At 47.6% G+C, this 27,325-nt stretch overlaps 2 protein-coding genes across 3 annotated transcripts; one reads left to right on the top strand and one right to left on the bottom strand.

Moving 5' to 3' along the window:
• Positions 1-19,373: 19,373 nt before the first annotated feature.
• LOC136462275 (glycosyl hydrolase 5 family protein-like) lies at positions 19,374-21,385 on the top strand. The gene is made up of 4 exons (XM_066461388.1): positions 19,374-19,784; positions 19,916-20,163; positions 20,275-20,801; positions 20,895-21,385. The coding sequence occupies exons 1-4, from the start codon at positions 19,374-19,376 to the stop codon at positions 21,383-21,385; spliced, it is 1,677 nt and encodes a 558-aa protein (XP_066317485.1).
• A 1,076-nt stretch (positions 21,386-22,461) lies between these two features.
• LOC136462307 (probable inactive purple acid phosphatase 2) lies at positions 22,462-26,394 on the bottom strand. Of its 2 annotated transcripts, XM_066461414.1 has the most exons (3): positions 25,688-26,394; positions 22,675-23,956; positions 22,462-22,552 (listed from the first exon to the last, which is right to left on the bottom strand). In XM_066461414.1, the coding sequence occupies exons 1-2, from the start codon at positions 26,372-26,374 to the stop codon at positions 22,703-22,705; spliced, it is 1,941 nt and encodes a 646-aa protein (XP_066317511.1). In that variant the 5' UTR covers positions 26,375-26,394; the 3' UTR covers positions 22,462-22,552; positions 22,675-22,702. The 2 variants fall into 2 exon arrangements, with proteins under 2 accessions (XP_066317511.1, XP_066317510.1); XM_066461413.1 differs by lacking the exon at positions 22,462-22,552 and having other exon boundaries at positions 22,596-23,956.
• Between the last annotated feature and the right edge of the window lie 931 nt (positions 26,395-27,325).

Raw genomic sequence — 27,325 nt, 5'->3', positions numbered from 1 at the left:
GATGAGCTAGCGTTGAATGTTATACTCTTCTTCTTCTTGTCTTCTTCTTCCTTCTTGTCATCCTTGTCATCCCCCTCCCTTTCCACACGGTATATCTCTTAGGTCATGACATCACCTAGTACTTGGTTAGGGGTAATCTCCTTCAATCCTCCTCTTATGATAAGCAATCTCAACATCTCAAATCTTGGAGGTAAGCACATCAAGAACCGATGAGAGACATCATCATCCTTGATCTTCTCTCCCAAGGCCTTCAAATCATTTACAATCACTTGCAACTGATGGAACATTTCCAAAATGCTCTCATCTTCCTTCATCTTGAAGCTTGTCAACTTATCCTTGAGAATGTACAACTTAGCACTCTTCACTGTCGGTGTGCCCTCATATGTTTCCTCCAATCTCCTCCACACCTCATTTGCTTTTTCACAATCCTTGATTTGCTCAAACACCTTGGAATCAATGGCATTGTATATGGTGTTGAGAGCCATTGTATTGCATTGCTTGTTGGTCTTGTCTTGGTTGGTGGGGTCATTGGGATCAATGATAGCATAGTCATTCTCAGATCACCTCCCATACTTGATCATTGATTGAACCAAGATACATCCTCATCTTTCTCTTTCAATAATCATAGCATGTGCCATCAAAGAACGGTGGATTTGCCCCCCACATGGTTGAACACAACTTGAGCCATAATTTGACACCGAGGTTGTTAAGCCTTCAATCAAACGGTGACCACAGCTCCGATACCACTTGAAAGGTCCTAATATGGCTAGAGGGGGGTGAATAGCTTATTTAAAAATCTACAAATCAACTAGAGCAATTTGATCAGTATGACAAGCGAAATATAAACTTGCTCTAGCTCAACAAGGGTTGCAAGCCATCTATCCAACAATTCTAGTTGCAATGATTACTAGGCACACAACTTGCAATGTTACTACTCACTAAGAGCTCTCAATCTTGCTACTCTAAAGAGCTCCACTAGATGAACTTAAAATAACAAAGCAAGCTCTCAATTCTAATTACTCTAAAGAGCTTGCCATAACTAGTTTGCAAGAATATAGATGAGTGAGTAGGGTGATTATACCACCATGTAGAGGAGTGAACTAATCATAAGATGAATACTAAATCAATCACCAGGAAGAATACCAAAGGGCAAGAGATAACCAATTTTTCTCCTGAGGTTCACGTGCTTGCCGGCACGCTAGTCCCCAGTTGTGTCGACCAACACTTGGTGGTTCAGCGGCTAAGTGGTGTTGCACAAACCTCAGTCCACACAATTGGACACCGCAAGAACCAACCCACAAGTGAGGTAACTCAATGACACTGAGCAATCCACTAGAGTTACCTTTCGGCTCTCCTGCCGAGGAAGGCACAAGACCCCTTCACAATCACCACGATTAGAGCCGGAGACAATCACCAACCTCCGCTCAATGACCCTCGCTGCTGCAAGGCGTCTAGGTGGCGGTGAACACCAAGAGTAACAAGTGAATCCCGCAGCGAAACACGAATGCCAAGTGTCACTAGATGCAATCACTCAAGCAATGTGGTTGGATTCTCTCTCAATCTCACAAAGATGATGAATCAATGGAGATGAGTGGGAGGGCTTTAGCTAAGCTCACAAGGTTGCTATGTCAATGCAAATGGCCAAGAGAGTGAGCTTGAGCTAGCCATGGGGCTTAAATAGAAGCCCCCATGAAATAGAGCCGTTGTACCCCTTCACTGGGACACAACACGGGGTGACCGGACGCTCCGGTCAGATCGACCGGATGCAGGACCCCAGCGTCTGGTCGCTCGATGCTTGCCATGTGTCATTGGCTTCAAACGCTGATCGCCCGATCTCAACGGTCAAGTGATGACCGGACGCATCAGTTAGAAAGTGACCGGACGCAAGACTCCAGCGTCCGGTCATTTCCAGTAAGGTTCCAAACGTGAAATTTCACGACCGGACATATCCGATCATGCTCGACCGGAACACACCCTAGCGTCTGGTCACTCAACGTTTCGCCTTTGCACCTCACGTCAACGTACGTCAGCACTGACCGGAGGCACCCTACCAGCGTTCGGATAGTATACACACCAGCATCCTATCACAAGACCGAGACCAGTGTGCTTACTGCTATCACTAATCGGACTCTAAACCTAGCATCCGGTCACTACACCACCAGCGTCCGGTCACTCTATGAACCCCTATCTTTTCTGTGTAGGGCGCCGATGGCACCAGCTGAACTGTCCGCACTCTATGGGCGGACACTCCGTCAGTGAAGTTTCTAACCCTTGCTCAAATGTGCCAACCACCAAGTGTATCACCTTGTGCACATGTTTTAGCATATTTTCACAAATACTTTCAAGGGTGTTAGCACTCCACTAGATCCTAAATGCATATGTAATAGTTAGAGCATCTAGTGGCACTTTGATAACTGTATTTCAATACGAGTTTCACCCTCTTAATAGAATGGCTATCTAACCTAAATGTGATCACACTCGCTAAGTGTCTTGATCACGAAAACAAAATGGCTTCTTCTATTTATACCTTTGCCTTGAGCCTTTTATTTTTCTCTTTCTTCTTTTTCAAGTTTAAGCATTTGATCATCACCATGCCATCACCATCGTCATGATCTTCGCCATTGCTTCATCACTTGGAGTAGTGCTACCTATCTCATAATTACTTTGATAAACTAGGTTAGCACTTAGGGTTTCATCAATTAACCAAAACCAAACTAGAGCTTTCAGAGCTCGCTAACGAGCTGAGTTAAGCTACCCCTCTAGCTCGTAACATTAATGACCCGAGCTGAGCTGGCTTGTTAGCCTAACGAGCCAGCTCGAGCTGGACCGAGCCGAGCTGAGCTGGCTCGATATCCAGCTCTAGCTTCACAGCAAGGTATCTCGGTGTGAGACTTCGTCAGCAACAACGACGCGAGCAGTGACGAAGGTGTTTTGTCTTGACACCTTTGTTCGACCAGGGGAATGGTGGTCTGCAGGTGGTGTGGTGTGCAGCTTCCTTGAGTTTTGACTTTGTTGGGGTCGTGTTCGATGTCCCTAGTCCAACCGTCTAGAGTTGTTTTTCTCTTTCAGTTTGCGTTCGGCACGTGTTTATCCTAATCCAACCGGCCTGAATTGTTCTTTTTTCTAGTTTTTTCACAGTTGACGTGTTGCTGTTGTTTGTTGTTGCCGAATCTTGGTTGATCTTCTTTTTAATATAGTCGGTAGCTCTCCAACCTGATTCGTTTAAAAAACAACATTGGCTGAATTCACCATTACGGATGCTATCAAAGAGTACTCACTTCCTGTTTCGTAATGTCATTTGGGGGGGAGAAGATGCATGAGACACTGAAACTACTCATGGGAGGTGAAGGGCAAGGATTAGAAGTGGCTTGCGAGGAGAGCGTGAGGCAAGGCACGGAGAGCTTAGAGCCCGCGCAGGCGGAGCTAGAGGCTGCCTCGTCCCCGACGTCCACCGCGTGGGTTGGGGAGGTTCTTCGACCAGCTAGCTGCTCGAGCCATCGCTGGACGGTGAGGGATGGCGCGGTAGCGGAGTGGGGTAGTGGCAGCGGGTGGCCCGGACGAGTGGTGTGCCGGTGTCGCTGGCGGCGGGCGGAGCTGGGGCAGGGCTGGATATCGAGTTAGTTCGCTTGGCTCGGTCCAGTTTGAGCTGGCTCGTTAGGCTAACGAGCTAGCTCAGCTCGGCTCGTTAATATTATAAGCTAGATGACAGCTCAGCTCGGCTCGTTAGCGAGTTTGAGTGGGCTTGTTTAGCTCACGAGCTACTAAAAAAATAGGACAAACATGTTTATAATATTCATGCCATAATAATTTCAGAAGGTGACGTATATCATTATGCAATCATATATGATTAATACATATCAGGTTCATCAAAAGTATCAACCATTCAACGTAGCTGGTCCATCCATGATCCATGCAGTTCTAGCATACTTACTAGTTGCTTGCCACCACGGACTTAGAAAAGTCCACAAATTCAATGTCAGCATCATCATCTTCTCTCAGGAAAACAATCCATAAATCAACATTTAAATACCACAACAATTATAAAATCAAAATTCATATGAAATAGCTAAAAATAAAGATTACATATAAATAGAATAAGTGTACACTTCTAGGTCAGCATCATCATCTTCTGGATTTATGGTCGTAGACTGATAGGCCTCAGTTCGTTTGATCTCATGAGCAGCTCACGAGCTGGCTCGTTCAAACAGCGAGCTAGACTTCAGCTCAGTTTCGTGAAAAAGTTAAAACGAGCTGAGCCGAGCCGAGCTAGACTCGAGTCGAGCAAGTTAACGTGCCATGAGTATTTTGTCTAGACCTAAGCTAGGGGAGCTGGCCCACCGGGCCTACGGCTGCGGTGCTGGCCAATTTGCTTAGGTGGGGTTATTTGTTGGGCTGGCCATCCTGGCGGCTGGGAATTGGGCCTTTTTGGCACGAGAATTGGGCAGGATTCCAAATTTAGCTGAAATATTTGGCAGATAAAGTTATTTTCCAACACCCATCGAAAACAGCGAGATTTTGGATTTTTCGGTGAAATTTCGGTGATATTGAAAACCCTGCCTGCTATTCACGAATGGAAGAGGTAGTAGTGAAGTCCCATGATTAAAAATGGCAATAGGTAAATTCCCATTGGGTATTGGTGATGTAGACTAGGCCCGATCTTTCGACAGGTATGATAGCGTCAACTGGTGGAGACTCGACAGTTCATGATCTAGGCTTCAAACCAAGACTGATTCAGGACCTTCGCAACTGTTACACCACTACTCCATTGGTTATCAACCACGCGAACACGATTGACCTCACTGAGAAGGCTTTCCTACAAGCGAATCGAGAATATAAGCAAGAACATGGATGATCGCAATCTAAAATTGCTAAATAAATATGAGTCTTAAGATAACAAGAAGGAGTTCAAGTCTTTATTCGAAAGGACTAATTCGCCATAGGCGAACAAGATCAAGAACTGAGGCCCTGGTTCACAGCAAGCAGCCTTGGCGGCATAGTTACAGCAAAACGATGTCTGTTTTACGAGGAAAATCAAGAACTAAACAAAACCCAAATCCTAAGGAGAGTGCCGACTGCTATTTATAGAGTCTTGAGAGTCACCCCCCTAGACGTGCCCCCTAATGGGCTCAAACACGATACATGGTCTGACGGACAAAAAGACGGTGTCACAGCACCCTGGTACAGATTCTGGACACTGACTTGTTTTGACTGATTCCTATTGATTCCAAAAGGATTTTGAAGTGAGACTACTTGCATTGGCTTTCTTATTAAATTAGCTTTCCAACCATATGTAGATCGTCGAAAATGGAGTCCGGATGCGTCCTGGGTGACCAGTTTAAGGCAGACTGGTCCTGGAACCCGAGATAGGCTCCAACTTCAGTTGGACTGGGCCTCCACCATGAGAAAGATGAATTGGACGCCCATGCTGGTCCTCCCCCTCTCCTTGGCTTGTATGTGATGAAGAAGTGATGTCATCATCATTCTCCCTTTCTTGAATTGAAGTCGTCCTTGACTAAAGTAGATCGTCTCCTCCATTGGATGACAAGCAATGATGGCTCCGGAAGAAGGAGTTCATCTTGGCGCACAATCCTTCACAAAGGCGGCTACCATAGGTGGCTTCTCCTGCTGGGAATTCATCCTCCTCCTACAAAAGGTTAGTACCAACAAGAGCCATAACACTAGAAGCAAGGACCAAGTGAACATATAGGCGATATACAAGTTAAAGCATAACAAGGTTCATCATGATCAGCAAGAACAGATTTAAGAGCAAATAAAACTTCTTTCATGTTACTTGATGGTTCATTTGTTGGTTTGCTAAAGTCTTTATCATGACCTTTCTTTTTCTTTTCAGCAAGTTCCTTTTCATATTGCATAATTTTAGCAGGAGTTAAAGGAAGTAAAGCAATGGTCTTTCCCTTAAATATAAAAGTATATCTATTTTGCCTACCATGATGTAGAACATTATTATCATATTGCCAAGGGCAGCCTAACAAAAGTGAACAAGCTTGCATAGGCATGACATCAAAATCAGCATAATCATGGTATGATCCGATAGAAAAATACACATGAGCAGATTGTGTTACCTTTGCCTTACCACTATTGTTGAACCACTGAACATGGTATGAATATGGAAGAGCACGTGTAGATAAACCAAGGGTCTTGACAAGCTCAGAACTTACCAAGTTATTACTGCCTCCCTCCATCAATTATAGCACGAACACAAAAATTATTGACAATGAGGAACATTTAAAATAAATTGTGGCGTTGTAGCTTATCTACTGGCTCAACTTGTGTACTCAAAACATGCTGAACAAGGATAGATTTGTAGTTTGCAGTGCATGTCACACTATCAATTGCCTCATCAGGATCTTCAGCACTATCCGTAAATTTATCTGCATAAAGATCAGTTGCAAGTGTAAATTCATTCCTCTTCATCACTAGCACTAGCATACCCACCTATCATTAGTAGCAATATATGCGTGTTTGCTAGGGCATTCTTTAGCAATATGTCCCATGCCCTTGCAGCGGTGGCAAACAATTTTAGAAGAGCTGCTAGAGGAAGGTGTAGCAGATCCACTAGGAAGAAGGTGTGATAGAAGAACTCTTCTTTACAAGCGCTGGTGGTGTCTGCACATCAGAAAATTTACTTCACCTCGGTTGGACGTAAAGGAGTGGACGGAGTAGTGGAACGCCTAGGTTGTCGTCCCTGTACTTCCCTTTCAGCTTTAACAGCATAATGATATAACTAGGAAAATCTAGTCCATTATTTATAGTTAAGAACATCTTGTATTTCACGACGCAAACCTCCAAAAAATCTAGAACACTTATCCATTTCATCCTCTTGTATGGTACTACATGCTAGACCAATTAAAAGCTCCTGATAATATTCTCAACAGTCTTAGTACCTTGATTTAAACATTGCAGTTTTAATCGCATATCACGCTGATAGGATGGGGGAATAAATCTTGATTTTATTCGTCGTTTAAGTACAGTCTAGGTTGAGGTATTTGAGCATTAGCATTAGCATTAACATTATTGCAAATATCATTCCACCAGAAAAGAGCAAAACTAGTAAACTCACTAGTAGCAAGTCTAACTCTATATTCTTTAGGGACTTGATGGGAGCTAAATTTTTTATCTACAGTCTAAATATGCTTTAGGATCAGCAGAACCAGAAAAAGGAGGTATCTTAAACTTGGTTTTAGAGAAAGATCATTATTACCTTGGTTATTAACTCCCATACCGCGTCGGTTAAAGTTCAACCGATTACGATTATGTGCATCCTCAGCACGTCGTTGAGCTTTGGCTTTAGCCTCCGCGTCGCCATCATCATCTTCAGCACGTGGTTCAAGATGTCATTGTTTAACATCTTCAATCCTCTTGGCCAAGTTGGTGATTTGTTGAAGGATCTCATTGAACTTGTCATCAAGAACAACATGAAGCTTATTCTTAGAAACACAGTCATTGAAATCTGTAGGTGTGTCCCCATTTCCTTTGCCACTGCCTTCCGCTTTTCCTAACATGGTTAGTAGAAAGAAGAAGACAACACAAATAGTATTATCCCTACCAACTGCTTAGGTTGTGGACAAAGAAAAACAAGGCACTTAACTCTCAAGCGTCTTACCATGATTCTTACAAGTGTTCTTACCAAAGCAATAGGCGGTGCAATCGGTCAGTGACTGAGATACCATTGTAGCTTGAGTGTAACAGTTGCAAGGAGAACATGTACTTGGTTAGAAGAAAGTGGAGCTTGGACATGCACAATATAGTAGCAAGGAATAGCAAAATTCACAACTGAATAGCAAAGCTGAATAAGTATCCCAAGTACTTGTCTTAGTTGCTGGCCTACTCACGTCTAAGTACCAGATGTATTAAGTGATGTGAACAGCAGGAATATGATTAGGAACAAGGCAGAAATTAGCACGCGTAAACACAGCTCAAATGGCGCTCTCTATGTGCTCCTCTAGATATTGTTCCACTTTTGTCCCTCTCTTTTTTCTCTATTTTTGGGCCGTCGTTGTTTTTTTGGGATTCTTTGACTTTTTATTTTATTTTTTGATATTTTTTCTTCACTTAGGAGCACAAAATAAGTAACCACAGAAAATATTAGCTTAAACAAGTGAAAGATGTGGCCTGTGGAAATTTCAGAAGACGTGCTCAAAATCGATAAAATGCTTGTGACCACGAAAAGAGGATCTTGTGACCAGTTTTTGACCAAAATAAAAATTTCCGACCCCAACAAGACCGGGGATGGACAGATCTGAATTTTTTTGATCAATTTTGATATATGGAACATCGAAATCCGAGTTCATATGTGAAAACTAGACCAGTTTTACGAACTGACTCCGAATTAGAGGATAAAACAGGAACAATGCGCACAAAATTCATCACATCAACAAGGATTTGATGGAAACAGTGAAGACAAGTATAACAAATTAGATGGTGTGGACTAGGGTTTGATGGATATAAAGGAAACACAACAAGACTTGAAGATGTTCACGGATTATGATGAAAAACAAATAGAAAAACACAAACTGGACTAAAAACAATCTAAAACCAGCGACCAGAGCTTGACCTAGGGCACAAACTCAACCACGCGACACAGAGACGAAATTGTATGGCACAACGAGGCTATAGGATAGGAAATATGTGGTGGTGTATATTTTTTTGGCTTTTTGTGGACTATAGGTAATGCAAAAATAGTAACAATATAAAGAGAAAAATAAAGTTATACCTAACGGGCAACAAGGTCTCTGATACCACTTGATGTAGACTAGGCCCGATCTTTCGAAAGGTATGATAAGCGTCGACTAGTGGAGACTCGACGTTCATGATCTAGGCTTCAAACCAAGACTAATTCAGACCACCGCAACCGTTACACCATTGCTCCATTGCTTATCAACCACGCGAACGCGATTGACCTCGCCGAGAAGGCTTTCTTGCAAGTAAATCGAGAACACAAGCAAGAATGGAATGCTCACAATCTAAAATTGCAAATAAATATGACGCTTATGATAACAAGAAGGAGTTCAAGTCTTTATTCGAAAGGACTAATCGTCACAGGCGAACAAGATCAAGAACTAGGGTCCTGGTTCACAGCAAGCAGCCTTGGCGGCACAGTTGCAGCAAAACGATGCCTATTTCATGAGAAAATCAAGAACTAAACAAAACCCAAACCCTAAGGAGAGCGATGCCTGCTATTTATAGAGTCTTGGGTGTCACCCCCTGGATGTGCCCCCTAATGGGCCCAAACACGATACATGGTCCAACGGACCAAAAGACGGTGTCGCAGCACCCTGATAGATTCTGGACGCTGACTTGTTTTGACAATTCCTGTTGATTATGAAAGGCTTTTGATGTGAGACTACTTGCATTGGTTTCCTTATTAAATTAGCTTTCCAACCATATGTAGATCATCGAAAACGGAGTTCGGATGCGTCCTGGGTGACCAGTTTAAGGCAGACTGGTCCTGTAACCCGAGATAGGCTCCAATTTCAGTTGGACTGGGCCTCCAGCATGAGAAAGATGAATTGGATGCCCATGCTGGTCCTCCTCCTCTCCTTGGCTTATGTGTGATGAAGAAGTGATATTCTCATCAATTGGTATCACCACCAGCAAAATATAGCCCCATCAAAATCCTCATACCCGTTGCGGATAAGAAAATTCCCCAGACCCGCACCTAGCTGGGTAAACCCCACCCGTCGGGTCTCCTATATACCCGACAACAATTTAAACAATCTTAGTTGCAATAGCAGCGCACATGACAATAAAAAAGAACACACAAAGTGTCGGTGCAGAAAGTGACCAACACATAAATATTTATAGTTTTGTCATACGTTGTGATCGGAGGTGGCCTAGCACTCAATGACATAGGATTTTATACTAGTTCAGGCAATGTGCCCTACGTTCAGTTTGAGTTAGTCGGTGACTTTATTCCTGAGCCTCGGTGCTCAAAGTTTGCAATGGGGTTAGAAACGAGAATTAGAAAGATGGAGGGTACAAGAGGTCCAGTCAGACTCTAGTTAGAGGGATCAAGAGCGACGGGAGCTCCGCTATGTGCAAAGTGTTCGAGCGTGTGCTCGTGGTTTGAACCTAGTGGTTCTGCTATTGTGTACTAATGAACTTGATCAATCTAATGAATCTCCCTATTGGGAGAGAGCGCATCCCCTTTTATAGATGAAGGGGATGGCCATATAAGTGAGAGGAAGAGAGTATATATGCTACTAAGCCTTGTTGCCCACGACGATGGATACAAGATGATGGTAGGCGCCCATAATACTGTTGAATGTCAGATGCACATGGGAGGTTGTGTTGTCTTCTTCAGGTATGGCAGACATCGATGCCTACCACACTGTTAATACCTAGAGGCATGCAAGGGGTTTTACCATGTTCCCTTCTAGGGGTGGTGCTCCCTGGGTCGATTGCTAGTACGGTGGCAACGACGGCGACGGTGGTGGCGGTGATCCCGGTGGTGATGGCGGAGGCTTTGCCGGAGGTGTCCCTTGCGTCCCCTCCTCCACCGGCTACGGCGAAAGAGGAGAGGGAGACCGAGCTCCCTACCTTGCCAGGCGGAGGGCTACATGGCTCACCCTCATGGTCGGAGCTAAAGGTGTTAGAGGGAGACGTGGCCAGGACAGAGTCGGAACGCCCGTCGGTGGCCCATGAAACTGAGGTGGTGGAGATCCCTTTCGACGATGAAGCGGATGACATGGTGGAGCTACCAACACCGGCGTGGGAGCTGGCGGTGGTTCGGTCAGAGGCTGGGCCCTCTAGCAGGCTAGAGGAGGGTGACTTGGAGTGGCCCTGCCCTAAGGACCCATCAAAGGTTCGGTTCATCCTTCGAGATTCCTAGGAGTGTCAGCTCTAGGACATCCTTGGTGGGAGAGGACTCACCATGGAGTTCGATCTCACCAAGCTGTCGGTGAAGCTTGAGGATGCCTAGGAGTGGGTTAAGTCCATCCAGCAGTTGGTCAAGGTTGACCTACAGCTTGCCATGGAGGTGAGTTTCCCATGCTTGCCCTTGACCTCTTAGTCTCTTGTTGGTTGCCTCAGCATGTTGGCTTCTGTTTTCATAGGGTCTATAGGAGAGGTCATCCCACAAGTCATGTTTCCTCTGGATGGAGCATGCCCGGATGGTCAAGCTCGAGCGTCAGCTAGAGTCCGCTCGTTGTGAGTCCCAAGACTAGGCAGCCGAGGCGACAGAGGCGCGGGCGGTAGTGCAACTCACGGCGGAGCGGGCAATCGCCGCCGAACAGGGGCTTGAGGTGGCAAAGGCCTACTAGGCGAAGCTACGGAAATCCCTGGCAGACACCGAGGCGGCGCTCCAAAAATCCCTAGAGACCCTTGAGTCAGAGCAAAACATCCTGGAGTTGGAGCGAAACACCTTGGAGTCGACGCGAAAGGCCCTAGAGTCAGAGTGAAAGGCTCGGTCGGAGGCAGTCCAGGAAGTGCTCGTGCTTCGAAGCCGGGTGATGGGGATGGAGGAGGCGAACGCCTAGCTACGTGAGCAGGTGGCCCGGTAGGCGGAGGGACTCTCCGCCCTCAAGAACTTCCACCTCAGTCCATGCCTTTTTGGTTTTTCATCATGGTGCTTTCTTCCTTTAGCTTGTTTCTAAGCTGGTCGCCCTTCTTCCAGAGCTAGGTGGAAAGGTGGAATCATTAGAGCGGGACCTGGAGACGACCAAGGCGACTTCTGGCCAAAATGTGGAGGCGCTGGCCAAGTCCCTTGAAGAGCGACATGCTCTCGAGGGGGAACTTGACCAGATACATAATGTTGCCTAGCTTGTCATTTCGGAGGTCTTTGGATTGGCGCCAAGTACTAGCACGCCCGCCATCTAGCTGGCGAAGGTTCCAGATGAGATCCGGGCCCTCATCACACACGGGTTGTTCTACGGAGCATTAGGGGTGTTGACTTCGATGCGACGTAGCACCCGAACCTAGACTTCGCCACTATCTGTAGCGGGTATGCCGATGGCTTGAGCACAGAGGACATCCAATCGCTCGGGGAGAGCTTGCTACCGCACGCAAGGTTGGTGGCAGAGTAAGTCTCTACATAGTGGGTGATGGATGCCCGCCATGAGGACATGGCTGGAAGCATGCGTTAGGGGAACATCACCTAGCCTATGGATGGCGCGGAGCCTAGGTCGGAAGTGGACATCGCCCCGCCTTCAACCGAGCCAAATGTCATCCAATCGGGGAGTGAGTAGCCCATGCCTTCGCTGGTCGCACTAACAGCAGATGGCGCCGGGCAACCCTAATAGCTTGTAAAGTATAAATAGTTTAGCAGATGTAAAAAGTTTAAGTTCATGGGGGAGCCCCCGTGTAAACGTTCTTGTGTACTCAATGACTATAATCGGTTTCATTTTTTGTAATAGAGTCACTCCGTTTGGGGAAGCTTGTCCCTTTCATTCCTTAGTTTTACCTTAGCATAATTTTATTTTTTATTCTTTCTTTTTTGTACTTGCCCATTCATCCTATAGGTTGCAACCTTAGGAGCCTGGGCGTGGCCCGTGAGGCTCAGCTACTCATAACCGTAGGTAGAGGTGGGGTGCGATCGGTCAAAATATTTTAAAGCAAAGCTACGTAAGGCAATTTAAAGGAACGAACTACCCTTTTGTTTGGGTAGGAAGAAGTTTTACCATATGATAGTAAATGAAAAGAGAGGTAGTAGTGCACCCTCATGGAGCCCCCGAGCGACCCGAGCCGAAAGTGTTTGGGTCGGGGCACTTTTATAGGAGCAAACATTAAGTAAACAATGGTAAGACTCAATTTTAGAGGAAGAAACGACATAGCTGTTCCAAGCGCTAGTGAGAACGTTGTCGTTGTCGTCCTTCGATTGGTAGGTGTCCGATCGTATCACCTCGACCTTCAGTCGTCTAGATCCTTGCCCGCTATGCCTCCTTTCTTGGCCGCTGCTTCTTCGCCTTTTTCTTCCTTTGGCCCACCGGCCTGTCGCAGAAGGCGCTTGAGGAGCTTGCAGTCCTTGTAGAGGTGTTTGATGGGATAGGCATGGTTGGTGCATAGGTTTTCCATGAGCTCATGGAAGTGGCTTGGAAGGTCCTGCTGGGGCTGCTTGCCCATGTGATCAGCCATGGCGACCAACGCGGAGTTGGCCGGTCGATGGCAATCTTTTCTGTTCTTTTTCCCCCTCTGCATGGAGGTGCCCTCATCCTAATCCTAGTGCTTGGCCTTATCTTTGCCTCGGCCTCCGTTGGAGCTCTACGAGAATGACGCTCTCTGGATGCGTCTAACAAAGGCCCGTGGTCCCAGGCCATCCGGGCTAGGACTCTGGTTGCTGCTGCGAGCGTCTCAGTTTGGCCTAAGCCAATCGTGTACAGGCGGTCGATGTGGAGCGATCACCAAGTCAAGACAAGGCATAGATGCGGCCTCCTGTGCCATGCTTAGTGGCTATAGCAATGAGCGGGTGGAGTGACTCGTCTGGTGCGTCCCCACTCCCTAGGTAGGGAGAGAGGCCATGAGTCGGTGTCATGATGCAGAGCTCTTCGCCTATTGAATGGCGGCGGTCTCCACTAGTGCCCGAAGATTCTGGTAGATTGCCTGTTCATGGGGGTCATTCGGCTTGGGAAGACCGCGCAGAAGCATTACCGCAGCGGCGATGTTCTGATTGGCTCGAGCAAACTATAGGGGATCGTTCCCCCTATCCATGGTGTTGTGCTAGACCCGACGGGCGTGACCCCAGGCGTCGCTTGCCGATTTATGCGCACGGGGCACAGTGTGGTGCACCGAGCGTGCTGCGCAGTTGGCGGCTGCTTCAGCCGCTGTTGTCGTAGCTCCTCATCGTGCTCCCATGTGTGCATGGGGGTCTCCGCACGAGGGTCTAGAGGGGTGTGAGTCTACAAGGACTCTATTACCACTGGTGGCTGTCCTAGAGCGTCTGCCATAGCGCACTCCTAGGACAGATGGTGGCTAGGCACCATGTCGCCGATGCTGGAGCTGTCACTCTCAACATCGTCATCCATGAGGTCGAGGAAATAGGTGGGAGCATAGCTCGCCATCCCTAGGAATTCGAACATGAGAGGGGGCAGCGCCGACACCCTTTGGAGCTCTCGAGTGTACGCATCCATGGGGGCATGAGGCAGTAGGGGAACCGGTCGCATGGCGGTCATGGCGGGGACAACGGGGTCCCTTTGGATAATCAACAAAAGATAGAGAGTAACAAGTAAATAATAGCATGTACATTACTCATAGTAGGGTTTGAGCAGAGAGTTTGCTCAGAATGAAGCGCAGACGCCTCGTCGTTGAAGTCGTCGTGCATCCCAGAGCCGATGAAGGGTGCCCGTTCGACGGGCGCCGAAACGAGTGCCTCCTTGCAGAGGTGTAGTACGCCGAGCCAGTCGGCGACAAAGTCCAGGCTTCCAAAGAGGAAGGCCTAGGACATCTTGGAGATGGGTGGAACCCACATCCCAACTGGTGGGAGTGCGGGAAACTCCAATGAGCTAAAGCGAGTCGTATCGTTTGAGCCCGCCATGGCGAAGGTGGCGGAAAAGTGGGCCATCCGATGACCAAAAGTGTTGAACGTACAATGTCTTCCCCACGGACGACGCCAACTGTCGGTGCAGAAAGTGAGCAACACATAAATATTTGTAGTTTTATCGTATGTTGTGATCGGAGGTAGCCTAGCACTCAATGACATAGGGTTTATACTGGTTTAGGCAATGTGCCCTACTTCCAGTTTGAGTCGATCGGTGACTTTATCCCTGAGCCTAGGTGCTTAAAGTTTATAGTGGGGTTATAAACGAGAAAGAAAAAGATGGGGGTACAAGTGGCCCGGTCGAACTCTGGTTAGAGGGATCAAGAGCGACAGGAGCTCCGCTATGTGCTAAGTGTTCGAGCGTGTGCTCGTGGTTTGAACCTGATGGTTCTATTGTTGTGTACTAGTGAACTTGATCGTTCTAATGAATCTCCCGATTAGGAGAGCGCATCCCCTTTTATAGATAAAGGGGATGGCCTTACAAGTGAGAGGGAGAGAGATTGTATGCTACTAAGCCTTGTTGCCCACGCCGGCGGGTACATGATGATGGTAGGCGTCCACAATACTGTTGAATGTCAGATGCACGTGGGAGGTTGTGTTGTCTTCTTCGGGTATGACAAACGTCGACGCCTACCACGCTGTTGATACCTAAAGGCACGCAAGGGGTTTTACCATGTTCGCCTGGTACGGTAAATGCCAGCGCCCACAACACTGTCGATGCCCAGAGGCATATGGGGGGAGCCTTACCGTTTGGGAGTTAATGGCGCCCGTAATACTATAGAGGAAAATGTCGGCGCCTACAATACTGCTTGGATTCTGTCGTGTCAGGGAGGTCACAGAGTACTGTTTCTATAGGTGTACAGGGCACGGTCCCCAGTATTTTGGTTTGACTTGTGCATCCTGCCTTACTTTCTTCGTTCATTTTCTAGTCCTTACCGAGCGGACATCCTAGGTCGATTGGTCCCAGTCGGCTCTGATCGCGCTAGTCGGAGAAGAGCAATGAGTCAGCGCATCCCCAGTTAGAGACGTGGGTCAGAGTTAGAAGCGGTGTCTGGCCAGGCCTTCCGGTCAGAGAGGTCATCCGAAGGCGGGCTGCAGACCAAAGCGAGCGCTCTGGTCAAAGAGGCAGGACTGAGTCAGAAGCGGTGTCTGGCCAGGCCTTCCGGTTGGAGAGGCCGTCTAGAGGCGGGCTAGAGACCGAAGCGAGTGCTCTGGTCAGAGAGGTGGGCCGTAGTCAGAAGCGGGTGCCATTCCTCCTTGGCTAGGCCTTCCTATTGGAGATTAGATTGTCCCTCTGGCCTATCGTTTTGGTACTTGGGCCGACCCATGAGTTGCGCGTTGTCTGCTTGGACCGAGTCTTTGTTGGGAAGCCGGTCCACGAGGGACCTCGGGTTTATAAACCCGACACAAAGTTTAGATGAAATTTTAGCAACGACCAGACACCAGTCGTGCAATACCATAAATCCATAATCCTTACCTCAAGTAGTACTTAAGTAGCAGTAGACAATGGATAAGACATTACATAAATCCATAATCCTAACACCAATAGGAAAATGGATAGATGGGGTGTGGGATTGGCTTAAACACCTAAGGGCGTGTTTGATAATGTGGCCTGACGGTCCGGCTACGCTCCCGGGCTGCAACTCACGTATTTGGTTTACTTGGCCCACTCGCGAGCCTAGCTCTCATGAGCCAAAATGCACTCTCTCTCTCTCTCATGGCTCCGCTAAACAGAAAAAAGAAGAAAAAAGTCCGCATTACCTCTCTCAATTTTCGCAAAAATATGCTTTTCCTACCTGAACTCTAAACCAGACAAAACACATCCCTCAACTTTTAAAACCGTTCATCTTACCTCCCTCGTCCGGCTATAAGCGATTTTGAAGACGGTTTTATCTTTTTCTTTTTATTTATTTTGACTAAATCTTTGGAAAATCATAGTAAATCATAAAAAATCATAAAATAGAAAGTTCAATTTTGTTGGACTCTACATGAGTAGATCTACACAATGAACATATAATATGGTATGCTTTAATATAAAGTTTTTATTGTAGCTTTAGATCTATGCTTTCTGTAATTAAATGGAATAATTCATAGCTGTAGTTTTGATGGTTCAATTATGGTGAAATGTTTATGATGGGCTAATTATTGTATGCTTAAACTGTATTAAAAATTTTATACTCATTGGATCGTGTATAACTTAGTTATAGATTTTATTTTGGTTTATGCTTGTTAAATATAAATAAATCTATAACTAAGCTATACATGATCTAATGAGTATGAAATTTTTACTACAGTTCAATCATACAATAATTAGCCTACCATAAAAATTTCATCACAATTGCACCATATAAACTGCAGCTATGAATTATTTTAATTAATTACAGAAAACATAGATCTAAAGCCACAACAAAAACTTTATACTAAAGCATACCATATTATATGTTTACTGTGTAGATCTACTTATGTGGAGTCCAACAAAATTAGATTTTCCATTTTATAAATTTTCTATGATTTATTATAATTTTTTAAAGATTTAGCTAAAATAAATAAAAAAGAAAAAGACAAAACCGTCAAAACTGCTTATAACGGGGTCAGGGAGGTAAGATGAACGATTTTAAAAGTTAAGGGAGGTGTTTTGTCTGGTTTTAAAGTACAGGAAGGAAAAGCGGAATTTCACGAAAATTAAGGGAGGTAACGTAGAGAATCGTTTTTTCACATACTGGCCCAACAGAGCGAGCGGGCCCGACGAAGCGAGTGGGTGACCACCTTCGGCCTCTCACCTGTGCAGTCTCAACTTTCCTCTCGTCCCCTGTTTCACGCGGTCGTACTAAGGATGGCAACGGGGATATATCCGTCGGGTATCGCCGGAACGTTCTCTTCCCCGCTACGGAGAATTCATCCCGTCCCCGTCCCCGTTAACTGTCTCGTATAGATTCTTGCTCATCCCCGTACCCGTCGGGCATCGGTCGGGTAACAGATACCCGACGGGTACTGCATACCCGATAAACAAGGACACTTGGGATCCAGCTTTGCAATCAGAGACGTTTTCTTCTTCACCCGGGTATAAGTGTCAGAGTCTCGGAGAAAGCTGCTCGCGGTGGTCTGGGCAACGCATGGGGCAACCGCGGACAGGGATGTCGCCGGCGACGACTCACAGGGCCAGACGCGCCCAGACCACCGCGAGCAGCTGGGCAGCGGCGAGCACGAGCCCGGCCACACCGCGCGTGAGGATGGACCAGTACTCCATGGGCGACGAGCACCAGCTTCGGCTCCGTGGAGCGAGCGAGAGGGACGCATGGGTGAAGGTTTGCGAGGAGGACGAGCAAAGGTGACAGAGAGACCGAACTGAGGAAGCGAGGGGCACGAGCGCTTGTGCTGCTGGTAGAGATGGTGAGGAAAAATTAAACTAGGGTTCATAGAACACACAAACTATTTATATATGAATGTTCAGATTTGGGCCAAAATACCTATGTTGAGCTTCTTTGGGCCTAATACTCGCATGACAGCTCAAATAGTCAGGTTCCCCAACGGGTAACGGGGATGTGTAAACAGGGAACGTTCCCGTACCCGCTATACCCGTCGATGACGGATTCTTGTCCATTTAGATGCCCACGGATAAAGATGTGATCACATCCCCGTCCCCTAATGGATCAAATACCCGTTGGGTGTCGGGGTATCGGGGCCTGTTGCCATCTTTAGGTCGTACGGGACACCAGGACGGCGCTGGCGACAACGAATGGCACCCGCGTCAAGGGGAGCCGCTAGCGGCAACGCATGGGGCAACCGCGGACAGGGATGTCGCCGGCGACGACTCACAGGGCCAGACGCGCCCAGACCACCGCGAGCAGCTGGGCAGCGGCGAGCACGAGCCCGGCCACACCGCGCGCGAGGATGGACCAGTACTCCATGGGCGACGAGCACCAGCTTCGGCTCCGTGGAGCGAGCGAGAGGGACGCATGGGTGAAGGTTTTCTCCGTTTAGAGACCCGCAGTGTCGGGTGTCGGGTCGCCGGGTCCCTATTGCCGTCATGATTGGCGAGCAAATTCCTGGCAGACACACCCACGTGCAGCAGGGCAGGGGCAGCTATCCCGTGTGAAGCCGAGGCCAGAGAATAGCAATAAGCCCGTTCGGCTGGTAAGAAAACCAGCCGGAATTCACTGTTTATGCTCTTACAAATTTCTCTAGATTCATCTAGATATCTCCTACTAATAATTAACTAGCTACCAGTTAATAGACATTTAGCTATTAGCTAGTTGAATATTAGCACTAATGAATCCAGACCATAATTTTTTGGCATCTTAGGGGGTGTTTGGTTCCTCCTCATAAACTTTAGTCGCTATCCTATAGGATGTTTGGACACATGGAGTATTAAATATAGACTAATTACGATACTAATTGTACAGTTTACGACTATTTTACGAGACAAATCTTTTAAACCTAATTAGCTCATGATTTGACAATATGGTGCTACAGTAAACATGTACTATCGATGGATTAATTAGGCTTAACTAATTCATCTCGTGGAGTACTGATGGATTCTATAAATTTTTTATTAGTATCTGCGGTGACACCTCCTGATCAAACACCCCTTGGTACCTCGTGCTCTAATCAACACGCGCAGTTAGCCAACATGGTGCCCCCTAACACGCTAACAACTGTCGCTGGTAAGTCCGGCGAGGTCGTCGTGATTCGACATTTTTATGTTGGCCACTCCAACTCATCACCAACTTCTCCAAATATTTGTTTGATTTTTTACCGCGTACAGATGCGAATTAGGAGCACGCCACTGCACCGATCGATGCCATTAAAACATTATAAACACGCGCTCATCACACTCCTGGACGCGCGCCGTAGCCAACAGAGAATCCCCCGCACGCACACCATGTGGATGGTGTCCTCCATCCGTGCCGCTCTGTGCCTTCTGCTCGTCGTCGTCCTCGCCAGCCACCGCGAGCCCGCGGCGGCCGTCACGCTGTCGACGTCGTCGCGGTGGATCGTGGACCCGGCGGGGCACCGGGTGAAGCTGGCCTGCGTGAACTGGCCGTCGCACCTGGAGCCCGTGGTGACCGAGGGGCTCGGCAGGCAGCCCGTAGGCGCCATCTCCGGGATGATCGTCTCCTTGGGGTTCAACTGCGTCCGCCTCACGTACCCGATCGCGCTGGCGACCAACGCCTCGCTGTCGGCGCTCACCGTGCGGCAGTCCCTCCTGGCCCACGGCCTCTCGGAGACGGTCGGCGGCGTCGAGGTCAACAACCCCGGCTTCCTCGACCTCACACTCATCGACTCGCTCAAGGCAAATGCCCGCACGCACGCTAGCTCTGCCCGCAGCCATCTCCTGACTTCCTGAGAGGAGCTGGTGCTGTTCGATCGTTTTAATAACCTTCAAGCTTCTGGCCACCGCCGGCCGTATGCGATGCCATGCAGGCTGTGGTGAACGCCCTGGGGGAGAAGAACGTCATGGTGATCCTGGACAACCACGTGAGCACGCCGGGGTGGTGCTGCAGCAACGACGACGGCAATGGGTTCTTCGGCGACAGGGACTTCGACCCAAACGTGTGGGTGGACGGGCTGGGCAGCATGGCCACCATCTTCGCCGACGTGCCCAACGTCGTCGGCATCAGCCTGCGGAACGAGCTCCGTGGCCCGAGGCAGAACCCCGAAGATTGGTACACGTAAGTAATTGGTTGTTCACCATCGAAGTCGATTGCAGATTTTGCACGTACGTACATTTTGCTTTTTTTTTAAAAAAAATCTGAAACTGCACCGGACTGCTGCCGGGGCAGGTACATGCAGAGGGGCGCGGAGGCGGTTCACGCGGCGAACCCTCGGGCGCTGGTGATCATGGGCGGCCTGAGCTACGACTACGACCTGTCCTTCCTGGCCACGAGGCAGGTGGGCGTCAGCTTCGCGGCGGAGAACAAGCTGGCGTTCGAGGTGCACTGGTACAGCTTCTCGGACGCGCGCGCGTGGGAGGCGGAGGGCGCCAACGAGGTGTGCGGCCGCGCCGCGCGTGACTTCGCGCGCCGCGGCGCGTTCCTGCTCGCCCGGGGCTTCCCGCTCTTCCTCAGCGAGTTCGGCGCCGACTCCCGCGGCGGCGACCGCAAGGACAACCGGTACTTCCCGTGCGCCGCCGCCGTGGCCGCGGAGCACGACGTGGACTGGGCGTACTGGGCGCTGCAGGGCAGCTACGCGCTGCGGCAGGGCGTCGCCGGGATGGACGAGGTGTACGGCGTCCTCGACTGGTCCTGGAGCAAGCCCCGCAACGCGACCGTGCTCCCGAGGATCCAGGCGTTGCAGCGGCCACTCCAAGGTTAGTCGATCGCTGCTCCAGATTCCAATGGCGTGCGTGCATCGCTGCATACTGACGCGTGGTTGGTTTTGACTGGCGGGCGCGTTCATCCAGGGCCTGGCTACGGCGAGGCGCTGCCGTACACCGTGCTGTTCCACCCGCTCACGGGGCTCTGCGCGGTGCGGCACGCGGCCACGGCGACGACGACGCTGGAGCTGGGCCCGTGCAACGAGACGGACGCGTGGGCGTACGCGCCGCCGTCGTCGACGCTCGTTCTAAGGGACGCCGCGGCAGCGGGGCTCCCGTGCCTGCGGGCCGAGGGGCGTGGGCAGCCCGCGCGTCTCGGCACCAACGCCTGCGGCGACCCCCTGTCGACGTGGCACCTGGCGACAGACTCAGCGATGCACGTTGCCATCGACGCCGCTGCTCTTGGGCTGGGCGGCGGCGGCATGCTGTGCCTGGACGTGGGCACGGACGGCAGGAGCATCGTGACGAACCCGTGCGCGTGCCAGCACGGGGACGGGACGTGCGACCCGGAGGGCCAGTGGTTCAAACTGGTCACCAGCACAAGGCGCGTCGCGCGCAGGCCGGCCACGCTCGCCTAGATCATAGGCTATTCTTGACGAAGTTTGTAGGATGAACACCGGAGTCAGCAGACGGGACGCGTATGCCGATCTTCTGACAGTTAGGGGAAAAAAGAGAGGAAAGAATCAACTACTGAATGGATCTAAGAAATTGATTAAACAGGAGCTATCGAACAAACTCGTTCTGCTGCGCTTCCATAATCTTTCCAGATTCATTCCTCGCGCTCAGTCCTCTCTTGATAAATTTGGTATTTAGCTTAGACCTCCAATTTCGAAAACTTTGAACTCATTGAATGCGCCTTCACGAAGTCCTCTCCATGGGGAAATCAGAATGTTCTCTTCTTGTCACCCCACAAAAAAGTCTGCCACCTCAGGCACCAATTTTCAGTTATATAACCCAAAGTTTCCTTCCTCTCGAAAACATTACTATTTGATTATTGATGAGCTAGTGTTGTTGTTTGGCTTGATTGAAAGTTGGACCCTACAATCACTCAGGTTGTTTACAATTGACTATCACTAGCTCTTTCATGTAGTTAATTAGGAACTGTGACAATTCCAAACAAAAAAAGACGAAGTTTAGAACCTATTTCACCTGGCTCTGACTCCTAGCTATGCACGAAGGAGCCAGATTCGGTAAGCCAAAAATAGTGTCCGTCTTTGTAAATGGCCATTAACAGAGACCATTTGTTAGAGGCGGTTAGTTTGTCCGCCTCTAAAAAAAACTGGTCTCTAAAAATCTTCTCTGCGGTAGTGTTCATGGGCCTCTAGTTATTTTAAGAAGAGAGATAAAAAGAGCTCCATGCTATCGTACATGGAGAAGCTAGAGCCGAAGCTCCTCCTAACATGCCTCAGTAGTTCATAGCCAAAATGTGGTTCAAGGCAAGCTCTAAATAGTTTTCATATACCTTTTCTAAATATTTAGTTCGAAAGAAGGAAGCTTACTGATCATCATTAAATCGAGTTGATACAATTTTTTTTGAAAGCACCCCAACCTCTGCACCAAAGGATACACACAACAAAAAAAAAAGGGCGTACCCAGGACAGAGAGCTCCCGCTCTGTGCGGGGTCTGGGGAAGGGTGTCAGTGGCAAGCCTTACCCTCACATGTGCAATGCGAGGAGGCCGCGACTCAAACCCGGGACCTTCCGGCCACAGGCGGTAAGACTCTACCGCTTGCACCAGGCCCGCCCTTCAAAGGATACACACAACAACTTTAATCAAAGTTACATACTTAACAATAACAATCAGTCTAAAGGTCAAATATTTAGTTGGTATCTAGATAAGTTACAGTGGAAAAGAAAGAGTGCTTACCAACAAAAACGAGTAAAGGTTGAAGAAATTAGGATTCCTCATCTTTTACAGGAGTCCAGCGTACAGAGTCCGTCTTCTTTCTAACAGCGAAGCCAGCCATGAAACCGAGCAGCATTGCAACCATCACACAGCCAGCAATTGCCATATATGTCAATTTTTTTGGCATCACACCAACCAGCTTATGCTCATCAGGTGTGCTATCAGTATCGACTTGCCGCGAGAGTATTTCAACCATATCATGGACTTGCCCATCATGGTTCCCAATGTACGCTAGTGTCAACTTCTCCCTTGTGGCCACAAGTTTCGTGTACCCGAACTCACCGCTGCGGTACATGGACCTCTGTGGCTGAGGGAATATGGGAACTTTGGGGTGGTCAGGTCTCGGTTCCCAGCTTGGCTGGTAATCTTGCCCAGCCATCCCGATCACAACATGAGCAGGAGCACCAGGGTACACAAAGCTTGACGACGTGTTAAGGCACTGATAGTTCTTCATGGGGCAGAATCTCTCATACCTGTGAATATGCCCCCACAGAGCAAGTGTCACGCTGTGTTTCACAAAGAGAGGTTCCAGATGCTGAATCATCTGCTCCCTGTGAGCTGTGTCCTTGACCTCATTGCTTGAGGTGTACATCGGTCGGTGACCCTGGAACACGATGAATGGTGTTCGACTCCGGTTGACACTCTCAAGGTCAGTTTTTATATAGTTGTACTGATCACTGCCATGAGTGAAATCAGTTTCAGTGGACATGTAAACAAAATGAACAACACCTGCATCAAATGAGTAGTAGAGATTCCGAGTGTCAGGAGCACTGGTGCCAGTAGGGAAAGAGGAGTTTCCAGGCATTCTGAACTTGATGCTGTATGGTACACCACATTCACCGCCGCTATCCTTCCCATTATATATGTTTGCAGCCCAGGTGGGTTTCCAAGGTTGGGAAGGCCAGTCATACTCATGATTTCCAATGCAGACATGGTATGGTGTATTCGCAGCAATAGGTTCAATCTGTTCGAAGAAATGATCCCATAACCATGCATAACCTTTAGCATAGCTGATGTCACCGATATGTGAAATGACTGCAGGTTTGTCTTTATGGGCTTGAAGATCACGGAGGATCCATTTCACAGTTGACAAACTTTCTTGAGGTGTTCGAAAGTAGGTGTTGTAAGGAACATAAGTGCCCAGATCACCAAAGAGGAATGCAATGGTCTCATTGGCCTCAATGTCACGTGAGATGAAGCTATATGTCTCACTCCAACCTCCTGAATCATTGCCATTGCCAACCTACCAATAACAGTTAAACTTGAAAAGATCAGGTGAATGTGACATATGATGGAATATTTATACCAAATGCTGATGATGTTGGATGCTCATCATGGTTGAAACTTGAAACTATGAGCTATGAAAAATAATTATTTGTTTGACCTAGTTTAGCTTGTCACGCAAATGTGGTTGCTCCAGAAGTCTATTTGTTGATATTTATTAAGACATCTCTTCAAAATGGATGAAATGTTCCCTATCGAGGACCAAGCCAGCTGTTCCTAACATCAAAATCTAAGCTTTTACAATGGAGTCCTGCTCTTTGTGCTTCACTAATAAAGACTAAAATAGCCCAGGTCCAAGCTCGATTATCTGCGACAAGCAAAGATCCTAATTCTAGTGAACTTCAAAGCGCAACTGTCATTCCATGTTAAATTATATTAATAGTACTCCATGCTAAAAAATTATATAAATTGTTACTTCAGGTAAACTTATTATGTTTTATTCGAAAAATCGTAGCATATGTACATTGCTAGTTTAATAGTAAGCACTCCATTTTTTCTAGAGAAAATTCAACACATTGAGCACTATGGTATAGGTTGAATGAAATGCCTATTTATGCAATTTTAGTAAATTAGAGTTCACTCTTAGACCTAAAATCTAGATTCTTAATTAAAAAAAAAACTCCAAAGAATGGGCCAGGAATAAGGGAGAGAGAGCAAATGCTAGGGTTTCAACTTATATGTTGAGGGAAAATGTTCTATTAAAAATTGCAGTAGGTAAGATCGAATGGGAAGCCACAATCTGAACTTATGAACATAGTTGTTAAAATCAAAATTCTATGGTGCGATTTTACTACTTTACAATCTTATTTTATTAGGATGATTCTACAATTCTGTTAAGTAGAACCTACGATTTTATGATTCTAGTAATTATGATCCTACAATTTGGGATCTTACCATTAGAGTTTCGATACAATTCAGGACCATGATTTTAAAAAACTTGCTTATGAAGTCACGACTCTCGATAGATAGACTACAACAACAGCTGACATAGCTCAAGGTAAGGTTTCGACTAAGCACATGTCAAGCGCATGTGGAGATGCGATGAAAAAGGGAAAACTTGGAATGAGGATAGGAAGTCACTTAAATTGGTATCCATAGTCTTACATAGGAAAAAGAGGACGAAGTATATGTATGGACAATTTCAATTTTTGCAGGTCTAGATTTATCCGAAAACTTCTAATACTTATGTTGTAAAATTGCTAGCCCTGTGCAGATACACAGGTTTATGGACTAGTAAGTACGCTGTAATGCTAGTAGTGAGTGATTCTGGTAGGCTTTGGTTCCCTAATCGAAGGACAGAAAAGCAAGAATTCTTGCACGAATACTGGAAGCAAGCATAAAAAACTTGACTATCAAACTGAAGCTAGTGTTCTAAAATTAATTTTTGCACAACTTTCAGACAATGAAAGGCCCCAAACTAGGATGTTCGGATGGGCAGATCCACAGATGGGGAGCCAAAGGGTTTATCAGTTCAGATCTGAAGTGACTCGTAGGCAGCAATTGTTCCAATCAAGCTAGAGCCGAACAAGTATCCAACAAAAATATTTATTGGCACCCAGGTGCTACAATGAGCTCTATCTATCAGAAATTCAAACTCTCAGATCACAATGGAAGTACTACTAGTAACCACTTAATCATATCACTCGAAGTGGAAACTAGCAAAACTCATGCAAGTTATATGTATCTATACCTTGTAGAAGTACCTTGTCCCAGGCTGCAATCCCTTCATCACGCCGTCGAAGACGAACCCAGGGTGCCGCCACCCGACGCTGTCGTTCGCCGGGTAGTCGCACATGTGCCGCTGCTCGTATGTCCTCGCCTCCGCCGGCACCTCTTCCCACTCCTCCTCTCGCCGACCAGCGGGCCCGTACCTCACGAACCTCCTCCCGTCGTCGCCGCAGACGAACAGCACCCGCATCTCGTCCACCTCGTCGGTGAACGCCAGGTGCAGCTGAGCGGGCCGGGCGCCAGATCCCTCGTAGGCCACATTGCCGGAGACGGCGGCGCGGTGGCTGGCGTCGGGGAGCGTGTCGCCGTCCTGCTGGTCAACGCGCCGTCGTCCTCGGAACAGGCGGAACTGGTAGGGGGCGCGCAGGTCGGGCAGGCGCGGGAGCGTGAGGCTGCCGGCACCCGTGGCCCAGGAGGCGGAGGAGTTGAGGAGGAGGAACCCGAGGTAATTGAGGTCGCCGGAGGACGGCGGGGAGTAGACGGCGACGTAGTCGAGCGGGCTCGGGTCGGGGAGGCCCGACCATCGGAGGGTGATTGCGTGGTCTGATTTGGTCAGCGTCGACGGGGTGGCAGTGAGGGTCGTGGTGGATGTGGGCTCGCCGGCGGCGAGGTGGGCGACGAGCAGAAAGAGAAGGGCCGACGGTGGCATTGGAAAGCATTTGTTTTTGAATCTTTAAGTTCGTGACTTAAGCTTGAGTTAACGAGTGTGCGCAGGAAGCTCAGATCAGGTTAAACAATTCCTTCACGATCGCGGTTCATGTGAGTTCAGTTGACTCAGCGGGGAGCAGCGGGCGCACGTTGCCACAGCGGGCAGTGGGAGTGTTGTTTTATTAAAAAAAAATCATGTTGTTTACTACTAAATCCATTTCAAATTATAGTTCATTTAACTTTTTTACTCTAAGTTTGATAACTCGTCTTATTCCAAAAATTTATGCTAAACATCACTTCTTTTGTCATGACTTCTTTATTAACAAAAGTTCTTCAAGAATGGCTTCAATTTGATTACGTTTGTATAATTTTTTTAAATATGACGAGCGGTCAAACTTGAGGTTAAAAAAATCAAACGAATTATAATTTAAAACGGAAGGAGTATTTCCTAGCTTATAGTCAGTTGATAATATAATACTTGTCAATCGATCGTAGATCATTTGAATCAATTGACTATCGATTAGCTGTCATTAACTGAATTTTCAGATAACAGTTAGTTGATCCATTAGTTGAGGCTGTTGGGATCCCTAATTTTTAGCGGCTAAAGGCCTCCACTAGCAAATTGAATTAGTTGTCTAATTTGACTTAGTCATTTTGGAGAACTAATAAAATTTGTAGAGACAGAGACAGAGAGGGAGAGACCTTCCAATTAAGCTACCAGGGAAGAGAATTTATTCCTAGTTTAATCTACTGTGAAAGTTTGAAAAATTACAACCGGTTTGTGATACAGTGTCACTGGGTGAGAGTACTTACACTTACGTTTTTTGACCGGAAGTGATACCCTATGAGCCTTGATCATCACACCCATGTTTACTCCGGAACAGAAAGGGTTGTGAAGTGGTGAAGTTGAACACTGGATGGCCATGGGCATGGGCATGATGTTACCCAAACC

Source organism: Miscanthus floridulus, chromosome 7 (assembly GCF_019320115.1).
Source record: "Miscanthus floridulus cultivar M001 chromosome 7, ASM1932011v1, whole genome shotgun sequence".
Taxonomy (NCBI): domain Eukaryota; kingdom Viridiplantae; phylum Streptophyta; class Magnoliopsida; order Poales; family Poaceae; genus Miscanthus; species Miscanthus floridulus.
The sequence above is the reverse complement of the archived record's forward strand: the minus strand, read 5'-3'. Positions and strand labels throughout refer to the sequence as shown.

What these genes read in the sequence shown, in the direction of transcription:
- LOC136462275 (XM_066461388.1), top strand. Translation starts at nt 19,374, where the DNA reads ATGTGGATGGTGTCCTCCATCCGTGCCGCTCTGTGCCTTCTGCTCGTC. An exon ending in AACCCCGAAGATTGGTACAC is followed by an intron (nt 20,164 to 20,274) that starts GTAAGTAATTGG and finishes CTGCCGGGGCAG; the next exon opens with GTACATGCAGAGGGGCGCGG. An exon ending in GTTGCAGCGGCCACTCCAAG is followed by an intron (nt 20,802 to 20,894) that starts GTTAGTCGATCG and finishes GCGTTCATCCAG; the next exon opens with GGCCTGGCTACGGCGAGGCG.
- LOC136462307 (XM_066461414.1), bottom strand. Translation starts at nt 26,374, where the DNA reads ATGCCACCGTCGGCCCTTCTCTTTCTGCTCGTCGCCCACCTCGCCGCC. An exon ending in GGACAAGGTACTTCTACAAG is followed by an intron (nt 23,957 to 25,687) that starts GTATAGATACAT and finishes TGTTATTGGTAG; the next exon opens with GTTGGCAATGGCAATGATTC.